General features: G+C 40.5%; 1 protein-coding gene across 1 annotated transcript in view; it reads left to right on the top strand.

Annotated features, from left to right (window-relative positions):
* Nucleotides 1-9,140: 9,140 nt before the first annotated feature.
* Nucleotides 9,141-13,527, top strand: part of LOC129684528 (vomeronasal type-2 receptor 116-like) — a gene marked incomplete at its 3' end in the record, with an annotated part of 54,397 nt that continues 50,010 nt past the window's right edge. The window contains 1 exon segment of the mRNA XM_055617717.1: nt 9,141-9,346. Within this exon segment, the coding sequence (XP_055473692.1) occupies nt 9,141-9,346 (206 nt within the window).

Here is a 13,527-nt window from a genome sequence, read left to right on the forward strand (position 1 = left end):
GTGATGTTACGAATTTCTTCTTGCAGACACTTAGTGCTATAAATTTTTCTCTGAGCATTGCTTTCAATGTGTCCCATTAATTTGGGTATGTTGTGCCTTCATTTTCATTGATTTCTAGGAAGTCTTTAATTTCTTTCTTTATTTCTTCCTTAACCCAGCTGTCGTTGAGTAACAAGTTGTTCAGTTTCCATGTGCGTGTAGGCTGTTTGTTATTTCTGTTGTTGTTGAGGTCCAGCTTTAGTCCATGGTGGTCAGATAGAATACAAGGGATTATTTCAATCTTTTTGTATCTGTTGAGGCTTGCTTTATGACCAACTATATGGTCTATTTTGGAGAAGGTTCCATGCGGTGCTGAAAACAAGGTATACCCTTTTGAGTTTGGATGAAAAGATCTGTAGACGTCTATTAGGTCCATTTGATTTAGGGTCTCTGTAAGTGTTTTTATTTTCCTATTTGTTTTCTGTCTAGTTGATCTGTCCCTTGGTGAGAGTGGAGTGTTGAAGTCTCCCACTATTAGGGTTTTAGGATCAATGTGTGATTTAAGCTTTAATATTGCTTCATTTACGAATGTAGGTGCTCTTGTATTTGGGGCATAGATATTCAAAATTGTGATGTCCTCTTGGTGGATTTTTCCTTTGATGAGAATATAGTGGCTGTCCTTATCTTTTTTGATTAACTTGGGTTGAAAGTCTATTTTATTAGATATTAGGATGGATACTCCTGCTTGTTTTCTGGGACCATTTGCTTGAAAGACATTTTTCCAACCCTTTACTCTGAGGTAGTGATTATCTTTGTTGCATAGGTGTGTTTTTTCGATGCAACAGAATGATGGATCCTGCTTCTGCAACCATTCTGTTAGTCTGTGTCTTTTAATTGGGGAGTTGAGTCCATTGATGTTAATAGAAACTAGTGACCAACAATTGTTACTTGCTTTAGATGTCGGGTTGGTGGTGTCACTGAGTTTCATTGCTTGTCTTCTTTTTTTTTTTTTTTTTTTTTGTTGTTGTGTAGTTATCTATTTCCTCTGTTTCCTTTGATGTAGTTGTTTTCTTTGGTTTGGAGTTTCCCTTCTAGTAACTTCTGTAGAGCTGGGTTACTATGTAGATATTGTTTAAATTTGGGTTTGTCTTGGAATATCTTGAATTCTCCGTCTATGTTGATTGAAAGTTTTGCTGGGTATAGTAGTCTGGGTTGTAATCTGTGGTCCCTTAAGGACTGTATGATTTCTGTCCAGGCCCTTCTGGCTTTCATAGTTTCTGTTGAGAAATCTGGTGTGATTCTGATAGGTCTACCTTCATATGTTAGTTGGCCTTTTTCCCTTGCTGCTTTAGAATTTTTTCTTTGTTTTGTAGGTTCAGTGTTTTGACTATGATGTGACGTGAAGAATTTCTTTTCCGGTCTAGTCTACTTGTTGTTCTGTAGTCCTCTTGTATGTTTATTTCCATCTCCTTCTTTAAGTTGGGAAAGTTTTTTTCTATAATTTTCTTGAAATTATTTTCTGGACCTTTGAGCCTGATGTCTTCTTTTTCTTCTACTCCTATTATTCTTAGGTTTTGTTTTTTTAGGTGTCCTTGATTTCTTGGATGTTTTGTGCTTGGAACTTTTCTGATTTTATTTTTTCTTTGAGAGACGTGTCAATTTCCGCAAGTGTACCTTCGGCTCCTGAGATTCTTTCTTCCATCTCTTGTATTCTGTTGGTGATGCTTACCTTTGTAATTCCTGATCTTTTCTCTATGTTCTCCAGCTCCTGGTTTTTCTCTATTTGTGTTTTCTTTATTGATTCTAATTCTGTTTTCATGTCTTGCACCATTTCCTTCATCTGTTTGAATGTGGACTCCTGCTTTTCAATGACAGCTTCTATTTTTTTGTCTGTTTCCTCTCTATGTATCACTAATTGTGCCTCTACTTCTTTGGGTATAATTGCCTATATTTCTACGAGAGCTTTGTTTATTTCTTCTTTATTTGCCTTCGTTTGTGTGGACATTTCTTTGAGAGCTTTGTGCATTTCTTCTCTGTTTGCCTCAATTTTCGTGGTCATTTCTCTGAGAGCACGATTTGTTTCCTCTTGGTTAGTCTCGATTTCTTCGGTTATTTCTCTGAGGGCTTTGTTCATTTCATCTTTATGGGCCTCTAATAGCTGGAGAAACATAGTTTTGAGGTCGTTTTCTTATATATCTAGTGAATTGAAATGTCCATTGTTTTGTGGGGTTGCTGGTGAGGTCATTATGTCCTGATTTTTGTTGGGAGTGTTCTTACGTCTGCCTCTAGCCATCTGGTTATTTATAATCCTCACTGGTTGTTCCTCGAGATTGTAGTTCAGGCTATGATCCTCTCTTTCTGTTTTCTGGACTGTTTTTTCAGGAAGATTAGAGAGGTTCACTGGTTTGGGAGTGTGCGCTGTGGTTTCATTTTTGCCTAAGTAAGGAATGTGACGCTGGCGATATTCGCGTGTGCTTTTAGCAGGCCCAGTGTGCATGCGCGGATTCTCTAACTATTGCAGTGGCCTGCAAGCCACTATTACGCAGTACTGACTGAGATCCAGGGATTGTTTGCCTGGATTACCCTGGTGGACCCGCAAGGCAGAGGCTTCAATGTTGGGGTTGCTATCCCAAGAATCCCTATGATGCCCACACTAGGGGTGTGGGTGGCAGGGATCTCGTCTGGTTGCTTCTGTGGAGAGGCCCTGGGTCTGGGGCAATCTATCCCTAGAAGGCTCACTCACTCTCTTGCAGGACCAGTTGGAATGCACAGGGGTTCCCCTTGCTCACTACTCTCTGTTTTGGTCCTGCTGTGGAAGTGCATGGTAGGCTAACAGTCAGCTCTGTGACACTGTGGCCGCAGGACTCGGTGTCCACCTTTCCTGTGTACTGCCTCTTTGTCCTTTCCCTCTGCCAGGAGGGGTTATGTTGACTGGTCCCTGGGTGGCTCGGGAACGAGTTAGGTTGAGTGTACTCAATCCCAGATCCCGGGCCCAGATCTCTCTGCCAGAAGCAGCCTGGTGGTAGAGTCTATGTTTGCTGATCCCGAGAGAGTACCAGGTAGGGTTGAGTGTCCTCAGATCCAGAGCCTGGGTTTCGCTGCTAGGGACCGCTGGAGAGAGGGTGCTGTGTCCTTGGCAGGCTGCCTCTCTGTCCTTTCCCTCTGACCTGCCCCTCTGCTAGGGCAAGTTTATGGAGGTGCTCTCAGGGGAGTGCCAGCAGGGGTTGGGGCTTCTCAGTCGGATCCTGAGCCGGCGTTTCTCTGCTAGGGGGTGGGGCGGGGGGCGCCGGTGATAGAACTTGCTGCTAGACCTTATTGCGCTGGACCCAGGATAATCTCAGGACGTGAAGAATGACCACAGTCCCAGATCCCGAGCTGTAGTTTGTTTGCTAGGAGCAGCTGGCTGCACTGGAGTTCCGGCACTGTGAAGCCGCTGTGCGCCTCTTTATCCTTCTGCTCCGCTGCGGCAGGGTGATGGCGGCGTTTGGGGGGGTGCCCGAAAGGACTGGGTTTTCTCAGCCCCGATCTTGGGTTGGGGTACAGACAATGTGGTCTGTGGCAGATTCTGCTGGCCGCCTTTTGCCTCCTCCCAAGAGGGAGTAGGGATTTTGAGCTGGGTGCAGCTGCTATCTGCCCGCGGCGGGAGCTCAGTTGTGATGGCGGCGGGTGCCCGTGGTTAGCGAGACCTTCCAGGGAAAGACTGGGTAACCAGTCTAGCAACTTTCCTTCCCCGTGGGATTTTCTTGTGACTGGGACTCCTAGTCTCAGGCACCCTTGTGCCCCACCAATCATCCTGGGAAAGTGATCGCCACACGCAGGCTTTTGGCACCAGCCTGGAGACCCAAAGCCCGCGTTAGCCAGGTTCTCTTCCGGGTTTTGGCTGGGCAGCCGAGAGTGGACCCGACCGATTCCCACGCCGTGGGAGCCTCCCCTCACCTGGGAAACACGATCGATCGCTGTTGTTTTAGGGCCCAGAGTTCAGTCTCCTGGTCTCTGCATGTTGTGTGTTGTCCCGCTTCTCAGACACGGTGTTCTCCCGGTGCCACCATCTTGGCCCCCCCTCCATCCTTTAGTTTTTATAGCTCAGTAGTATTCCATTATGTAAATGTGCCACAGTTTCTGATTCCATTCTTCCATGGAGGGATGTCTAGGTTGTTTCAAGATTCTAACTATTATGCATAAAGCCACTATGAACAGAGTTGTGCAAATGTTCCTGTTGAATCGTGGACCATCTTTCAGGTATATGCCCACGAGTGAATCTTGAAGTTGTGCTTTCCCAATTTTCTGAGAAAGTGCCAGATTGATTTCCAACGTGGTTGTACAAGTTTGCACTCCCACCAGCAATGGAGGAGGATTTCCCTTTCTCCACATTCTCTCCAGGATGTGTTGTCACTTGATTTGATCTTAGCGATTCTGATCAGAGTAAGATGGAATCTCAGAATCATTTTGATTTGCATTTCCCGGATGACTAAGGACGTTGAGCATTTCTTTAAGTGTTTCTCTGTCTTTGATATTCCACTGTAGAGAATTCCCTGTCATGAACTTGATTGCCTGCTTTTTATCACTTCACTGTGGTGCAGCCTTGCCAGGCCACAGAGGAAGAGGATCCAGGCAGTCCTGATGAGACTTGATAAGATCAGATGACAGGGGACTAGGACTCCCTCTTTCAGTGGGAGAAGAAGAACTGAGGATGGGTCCCAGAAGAGATGAAGAAGTGGTCTACAATCAGGATATAAAAAGGATAAATTGTAAAAACTGAAAAATTAAAAAAAAATGTCTCCTAGCAATGGTGGATACTGAGCCCGAACTGTTCATAACCTCTTCCAATGGAGGAATTCATACATCAACCCAACCTCAATGCTTTGACATATAATTTTTCCTGTCTACAAAGTATGCTGTGATGAAGGTGGGACAGAAATTGTGGTAGTCGCCAGCATGACATCCATACCAACAAAGAGAACCCACCCCTGACAATATCTGGACTGCCGGGAGTCGGTGGCTGGATAGCCCAGAGTCCCATGATAGAATCACACATTGAATGACACACAAAAAAGGCAATGAAATGAGCCCCAATATTATTCTGCTCTATTTATTGCCTGCTTTTTATCACTTCCCGGTGGTGATGAAGCCTTGCCAGGCCACAGAGGAAGAGGATCCAGGCAGTCCTGATGAGACTCTATTTACTGGTGTCTAGTCCAATTGTCATCTTAGAAACTTCACCCAGAAACTGATGGGAACACATGCAGAGGTAGGGCTTCAGGAATCCTGGGGAAGAGAGGGAGAAAGGATTGGAGAAGCTGGATGAGTCAAAGACAGAATCAACCAACCATAGTTCATAGTAGCTCACGGAGCCTGAACCTCCAACCAGAAAGCATGCATGGGATCCACCTAGGCCCTCTCCACATATGTAACAGTTATGTAGCTTAGTCTTCATGTAGGACTGCCAACGGCTAGATCAAGGGGCGTCTCTGACTCTATTACCTGCCACTGAGACATTTCCCGTACTGGGCTTCTTGGTCTACCCTCAATAGGAGGAGTGCATAGACTTACTCTAACTTGGTATGGCAGGCTGGTTGATATGCATGGGAGGACTCCCCTCTTCTGAAGTGAAAAAGAAGGTGGGAGAGGTATAAGCAGGGAGAAGGCCTGGGAGGAGAGAGGAGAAGAGAAACCATGGTTGAGATGTAATTAAATAAATTATATATATGAATATATGTATATAATATAAATACATATGATGCTTTACTTCATAATAAGCATTCTTGGCATAAGAACCAGAGTATGCAAGACCTCGCTAGACCATATCTTTTATGCTCTTTATTTTTGGTCACGTGAACCTTCCTTCTCATGATCCTGTCACTGAAGAATGAACTGCTGGTCCAGAGACTGTGTCAGCTGTATTTTGAGGAGTCAGCATTCCTGGTGAGATCCATGGTGGCTGTGTCTTCGTTCCTCCCTTCAAGAACTAGCATGTCAATTCTGCATCCTTGTCGCTCTCATTCACCATATTACTCAAATAGTTAAGCATCCATGCAGCACTTGAGGGATTACTAGAATGAGAATTATTCATTAGAAATGTGAGTAAAATTTTTCCGGGAAAATTATAGCACTTTTATAGTATTGAAAATTAGGAAATATGTAGAAACAAAGAAGAACAAATGTAAACTGTGATGTCTCATCATCCAAAAATATCTTTAATAGCATGTCAGTAGGTTTTCCACAACTTTGTTTTGATTTATTTTATTTTTGTTTTTTGTTCATTTCTTTCTTTTTCCCATAGAACTTTCAGCAGCTTTGATTTTATAAATGTTTTTTTAACCTGTTTCATTTTATTGGGGTATTCAATCCATTGATATAGAGAGATAAATAAATGATTGTTATTTCTTGTTATTTTGTAATTGGTGCTGTGCTGTACTTTGTGTGTGTGTTGCTGGTGTGATATTATTATTTTTGGTTGTTTTTATGGGTGTAGTTAATTCCTTGGCTTAGAGTTTCCTTTCAAGTCTTCAAGTGCCTAAGGTAGGGGTAGATGTGTGGATATGACTTACATATGACTATAATGGAATATCTTGGGGTTTTGTTTATTTGTTTGGTTTTTCTATCTGTGGCAATAGGAAGTTTTCCTGGGTAAACTATTCTGAGTTGCTGTCTGTGGTCTCTTAGAGTCCTCAGGCTATGTCTGCAGGTGTTTCTGGCTTCTAGCGTTTCAATTGAGAAGTCGAGTGTAAAACTGAAAATTCTGCTTTTATATGTTACTTTGCCTTTTCCCCTTGCAGCTTTAGTATTCATACTTTGTTTTAAAGATTTAATGTTTTGATGATTATGCAGTGAGGAGACTTCCTTTTCTGTTCCAATCTATTTGGAGTTCTGTAAGCTTCTTGCAACTTTTCAGGTATCTTTTTCTTTAGGTCATTATTCTATGATACTGTTGAAAATACTTTCTGGGTCTTTGAGCTGGAATTTTCTTTCCCCTTATTCTACTCCTGTAAGGAAGGAAAATCTCAAACACCACAATGATCAATCTATCCAACCAATAAGCCTGTAAAAGTGTTGAACAAAATATATTTGAAATAACAAATACTTAATTCAAAGAATTTATGAAATCTTATAATTGACAAATAAATCACAACTTAAATCCATATGATATTCCATCCCAATCCATTGATGACAGCAAGCATGTGGAAAATAAATCCAAGAAAGTAAGTTAGCATTCATAAGAAAGAATATTCTATATTCCAAGTGAGAATAGAATCTATCTAGTGTGGCCAGTGTGAAAATTAGTATAAGGTTGAATCAAAAAATTAAAATTCAAACTAGGTGGATCCTCTGTCTCATTCCTTGGAATGTGTAACTCAGCATCGTTCAGACTCATTCACATTACTTCCCATATAATCCAGGATATTCACAATATAGAAATCACACAAGCTGCATCATTAGATGAATAAAACCATTATCTATCTATCTATCTATCTATCTATCTATCTATCTATCTATCATCTATCTATATCATGCCATAAATAACAGTGGAGTTCACTCTTTTTTAAATTTTTTTTACATGACCGAGAAATGAACATTTTAATCTATTGCCTTTGGGGTAAAAATGGATTTTTGTGATAGAACTGTTACAGATAAATTATCTTACACACAGAAATATATTGTAGGAATTGGAAGAAATCTGAAATTCAGAGTTGACAATATTTATCTGTTGAGAAATGATGTTTATGTAAAAGGTACAATATGATGAGTCTATTTCATTTGCAAAGAAAGGCTTTTTTCAGTTGTTGAATAAGAACTATAAAAAAAGTGTTTTCATCTGAGAGTTCACAGACTGATTTGAGCAATTCTTCAGGCAGGAAAGCAAAATTGTGTAGCTCATAACATATGGAACTGTACAGAATCCATGATGCAGTGTTTTCATTAATTCTGCAAAGTGTGATACCATAGTCACTGGAGCAGCAGTGTCTGTCCATTCCAGGAAAGATTTATTTATTATTTATATAGTTTTCTTCCTGCATGTACACCTGCCGGCCAGAAGAGGGCACCAGATCTCATTACAGATGGTTGTGAGCCACCTTGTGGTTGCTGGGAATTGAACTCAGGAACTCCAGAAGAGCAGCCAGTGCTCTTAACCTCAGAGCCATCTCTCCAGCTCAAGTTCACTCATTTGCTATAATGTCTGAATATGCTTTCTCTGTCATTTGGAATGAAACATGAACAAAACTAATCCTCATTCTGAGACTCTTTTAGCAAATATGTTTTCTATGTTCCAATCAAAGGAAACATTAATTAAATGTTAAAAAACATTTAAAGGCAATGTTTTAAAAGAAGGTGCTGCATGTGGAAATTAGATATGATACTCAGCTATTACCCAACAGAAGCAAGTCTGGAGCAAAGCATAGTTTTGATTGAAGAAATGCATCATTACAGGAGACTAAACATGAGAACTGGATAGGAGAGAGAGTTTGTGTTTTAGAAATGTTTGACTGTGAATGTCTGCATTGTTACGGGTCACTGTAAGTCATAAATTTTCTGTTATTGGCATGATGATATGTTTTTCAGAGTACAGTAAACTGGTAGTTTCCTGACATTCTGCATATGTTACTAGAACATATTATCATATGAGTAACACATGGAAGGAGATATGCTCCTGTCTGGATGCTGTGCTTGAGGCTGCCCTTTCCCATCATGAAAAACAGAGGCCATATTGTCCCATGATTCAGTAATAGCTTTGAATTGCATGGACCCTTTATGACCTCACCTCTCATCTCACTTTGGATTTTCTGATGAAATCCTCTGATATCATTGCCAATGATGTTCATGCACATGGCTGTTGACACAGGTTGGGGACCAGAGCTGCTGGGGATAATATTGTCCCTGGAGCATGTAGTGAAATCATGGCACCCGAGGCTGGAGGACATGGTCCTCACAACATGTTTTCTGAGCTGTTTGATGAAAGTATTTCAGGTCTCAGATCTGGATCCTGAGGCCATAAGTATCCAGGGAGCATGTCACAGAATGGGGAGAAGAAAACTAGGGGACATAATGTGCCTTCCTGCAATCAGTGACAGTAATAAAAGAGACACACAGGGGTAAACGTGCATGTGCTGTTTGCCTGCATGAGTAGCTGGTTCATATCTGCTCAGTCTCAGCTCTTGGAAGACATGAGGAAGCTGTGTGTTACCATTATTTCCTTCTTGCTCCTGAAGCTTTCTCTCACATTGTGCAGTTTGACAGAAACCAGCTGCTTTTGGAGAATAAAGGACAATGAAGATGATTATGGAGATTTACAGGACAACTGTCAATTTGTTCTTTTCTTGAATCAGAAACCACAGGAGGAAGATTTTTATAATGATATACTTGATTTTAGGTAAATATTAACTTATTAATTTCCTGCATAAATATAAAAAAAAATAGAAGTCTGTACCTGTGTAGAGAAACTCTGAAAGTTTCTTTCCTGTGTTTCCCTCTGTAACATTAGGATAATACAGATAATTTTCTCTTTTATTCTTCATTACTTTAACATTTTCAAAGGCATTTCCTTGTAGTGTGGATTTCTTATATTAGAATCCAATATAATAAGCTGTAAAGTGAAAGAGACAGGTTACACTTTCCTGTTTCCTCATGGATCTTCTTACGTGGAAAGTTGCCATTGCATAGAGTCTCATGATCTGACATGAAAACACAATCCACATGACTGGCATGAGTTCTATGTGAATAGTGTATATTATAATGTCTCTTCAAGTGTCTGCCAACAATTCCTGCTTCAGCCTTTATTCTTAAAGGTCTTTATAAAGAGGTTACTTAACTTTGGTCTCTAATAATAGTGTATAATGTTATACATAGAAAAAAAGGTGTGTGACCAGTGTACATGATTACTTATGGAATATTATACATATATTTGTGAATATACATATATATTGCTTTTTTTTGAATTTTATTTTTTTATCAGTTACATTTTATTAACTCTGTATCCCAGCCCTGTCCCGATCCCTCATTCCCTCCCAGTCCTTCCCTCCCTCCCTCCTCTCCACCGTGCCCCTTGCCAAGTCCACTGATAGGGGGGACCTCCTCCCCATTCATCTGATCCTGTTTTATCAGATATCTTCAGGACTGGCTGCAAAGCTCTCCTCTGTGGCCTAACAGGACTGCTCCTCCCTTGGGGGGTGGGGAGGCCAAAGAGCCAGTCATTGAGTTCCTGTTAGAAATAGTCCTTGTTCCCCTCACTATGGGAAACCAATTGGTTACTGAGCTACCACAGGCTACATCTGAGTAGAGGTTCTAGGTTACATTCATACATGGTCCTTGGTTGCATGTCAGTCTCAGAAAAGACCCTGTGCCCAGATATATTTGGTCCTTGTGGAGCTCCTATCCTTTCCTCATCAGACTAACTCCCCTTCTTTCTTATGATTCCCTGTACTCTGCCAAAGGTTTGGTCATGAGTCTGTGCTTTGAAAACACTGCTAGTTAGAGTTTTTCAAATGCGCTCAGTAGACTCCTGTCATACGTTCAATGCGCATCCCATCTGTCTTTCTAAACGAAGATTGATAATCTTACCCCATGTCCGCTCTCTTGATTATCTTTTTTAGGTGTGTAGATTTCATTATGTTTATCATATCTTATAGGTCTATATAAGTGAGTATATACCGTGTTTGTCTTTCTCCTTCTGGGATATTTCATTCAGAATGATCTTTTCTAGATCCCACCATTTGCCTGCAAATTTCATGATTTCCTCCTTTTTGATTGCTAAGTAGTATTCCATTGTGTAAAAATACCACAATTTCTGTACCCATTCCTCTGTTGATAGACATCTGGGTTGTTTCCAGGTTCTGGCTATTACAAATAATGCTGCTATAAACATGGTTGAGTAAATATCCCTTTTGTGTACTTGAGCAAACTTTGGGTATATACCTAGCAGTGGTATAGCTGGGTCTTGAGGAAGCACTATTCCTAATTGTCTTAGAAAGCACCAGATAGATTTCCAGAGTGGTTGTATCAGTTTACATTCCCACCAGCAGTGAAGGAGGGTTCCCCTTTCTCCACAACCTCTCCAGCATGTGTTTTCCCTTGAGTTTTTCATTTTGGCCATTCTGATGGGTGTAAGGTGAAATCTCAGGGTCGTTTTGATTTGCATTTCCTTGATGGCTAATGAGGATGAGCATTTCTTTAAGTGTTTCTCTGCCATTCGATATTCCTCTGTCGAGAATTCTCTGTTTAGCTCTGTTCCCCATTTTTTAATTGGATTACTTGGTTTGCTGCTTTTCAGCTTCTTTAGTTCTTTGTATATACTCGATATTAGTCTTCTGTCCGATAAAGGGTTAGTGAAGATTCTTTCCCAATCTGTAGGCAGTCGTTTTGTTTTGATGACAGTGTCCTTTGCTTTACAGAAGCTGTTCAGTTTCATGAGGTCCCATTTATTGATTGTTGCTCTTAGAGCCTGTGCTGTTGGTGTTCTGTTCAGGAAATTGTCTCCTGTGCCAATGAGTTCTAGGCCGTTCCCCACTTTTTCTTCTAACAGATTTAGAGTATCTGGTTTTATGTTGAGGTCTTTGATCCACTTGGACTTTAGTTTTGTGCAGGGTGATAAATATAGATCTATTTTCATTTTTCTGCATGTGGACATCCAGTTGGACCAGCACCATTAGTTGTAGATGCTCTCTTTTTTCCATTGAATGGTTTTGGCTTCTTTGTCAAAAATTGAGTATTCATAGGTGTGTGGGTTTATTTCTGGGTCTTCTATGCGGTTCCATTGATCCTCCTTTCTGTTTTTATGCCAATACCATGCAGTTTTTATTACTATTGCTCTGTAGTACAACTTGAGATCGGGGATGGAGATACCTCCAGATGATCTGTTGTTGTACAGGATTGTTTTGGAGATTCTGGGTTTTTTGTTTCTCCATATGAAGCTGAGAATCTTTTTTCAAGGTCTGTAAAGAATTGAGTTGGCATTTTGATGGGAATATCATTGAATCTATAGATTGCTTTTGGCAGGATGGTCATTTTCACAATGTTAATCCTAGCAATCCATGAGCACGAGAGATCTTTCCATCTTCTGATATCTTCTTCAATTTCTTTCTTCAGAGACTTGAAGTTTTTCTCAAACAGGTCTTTCACTTGCTTGGTTAGTGTCACCCCAAGATACTTTATGATATTAGTGGCTATTGTGAAGGGTGTTGTTTCCCTAATTTCTTTCTCGGTCCTTTTGTCTTTAGTATACAGGAGGGCTTCTGATTTTTTTGAGTTGATTGTGTATCCTACCACTTTGCTAAAGGTGTTTATCAGCTGGAGGAGTTCTCTGGTTGAATTTTTGGGGTCACTCATATATACTATCATATCATCTGCGAATAGTGACACTTTGACCTCTTCCTTTCCGATTTGTATCCCCTTGATCTCCTTTAGTTGTCTTATTGCTCTGGCTAGGACTTCAAGTACTATGTTGAAGAGGTATGGAGAGAGTGGGCAGCCTTGTCTTGTCCCTGATTTCAGTGGGATTGATTTAAGTTTCTCTCCATTGAGTTTGATGCTGGCTATAGGCTTGCTGTATATTGCCTTTACTATGTTTAGATATGTGCCTTGTATTCCTGATCTCTCCAAGACTTTAAACATGAATGGGTGTTGGACTTTGTCAAATGCTTTTTCAGCATCTAAGGAGATGATCATGTGGTTTTTCTCCTTCAGTTTGTTTATGTGGTGGATTACATTGATGGATTTCTGTATGTTGAACCACCCTTGCATGCCTGGGATGAAGCCTACTTGGTCGTGGTGGATGATATCTTTGATGTGTTCTTGGATTTGGTTTGCAAATATTTTATTGAGTATTTTTGCGTCAATGTTCATAAGAGAGATAGGTCTGAAGTTGTCTTTTTTGTTGGGTCTTTGTGTGGTTTAGGTATCAGGGTGACTGTTGCTTCACAGAATGAGTTTGGTAGTGTTCCTTCTGTTTCTATTTTGTGGAATAGTTTGAGGAGAATTGGTGTGAGCACTTCTTTGAAGGTCTGGTAGAATTCCGCGCTGAAACCATCTGGCCCAGGGCTTTTTTTGGAGGGGAGACTGTGAATGACTGCTTCAATTTCCTTGGGGGATATAGGGCTGTTCAGTCTTTCTACTTGATCTTGACTTAATGTTGGAAGATGGAATCTATCAAGAAAATTGTCCATTTCATTTAGGTTTTCAAATTTTGTGGCATATAGGCTTTTGTAGTATGACCTAATGATTGTTTGAATTTCCTCTGTGTCTGTAATTATGTCACCCTTTTCATCTCTGATTTTGTTGATTTGGATAGATTCTCTCTGCTTTTTAGTTAGTTTGGCTAAGTGTTTGTCTATCTTGTCAATTTTCTCAAAGAACCAGCTTTTTGTTTCATTGATTCTTTGAATAGTTTTATTTGTTTCTAATTGATTGATTTCAGCCCTGAGTTTGATTATTTCCAGCCTTCTGCTCCTCTTGGGTGTATCTGCTTCTTTTTTTTCTAGGGTTTTCAGTTGGGCCATTAAGTTGTTTGTATGTGATGTTACGAATTTCTTCTTGCAGACACTTAGTGCTATAAATTTT

Source organism: Psammomys obesus, unplaced genomic scaffold (genome assembly GCF_907164565.1).
Source record: "Psammomys obesus unplaced genomic scaffold, mPsaObe1.curated_primary_1811, whole genome shotgun sequence".
NCBI classification, from domain to species: domain Eukaryota; kingdom Metazoa; phylum Chordata; class Mammalia; order Rodentia; family Muridae; genus Psammomys; species Psammomys obesus.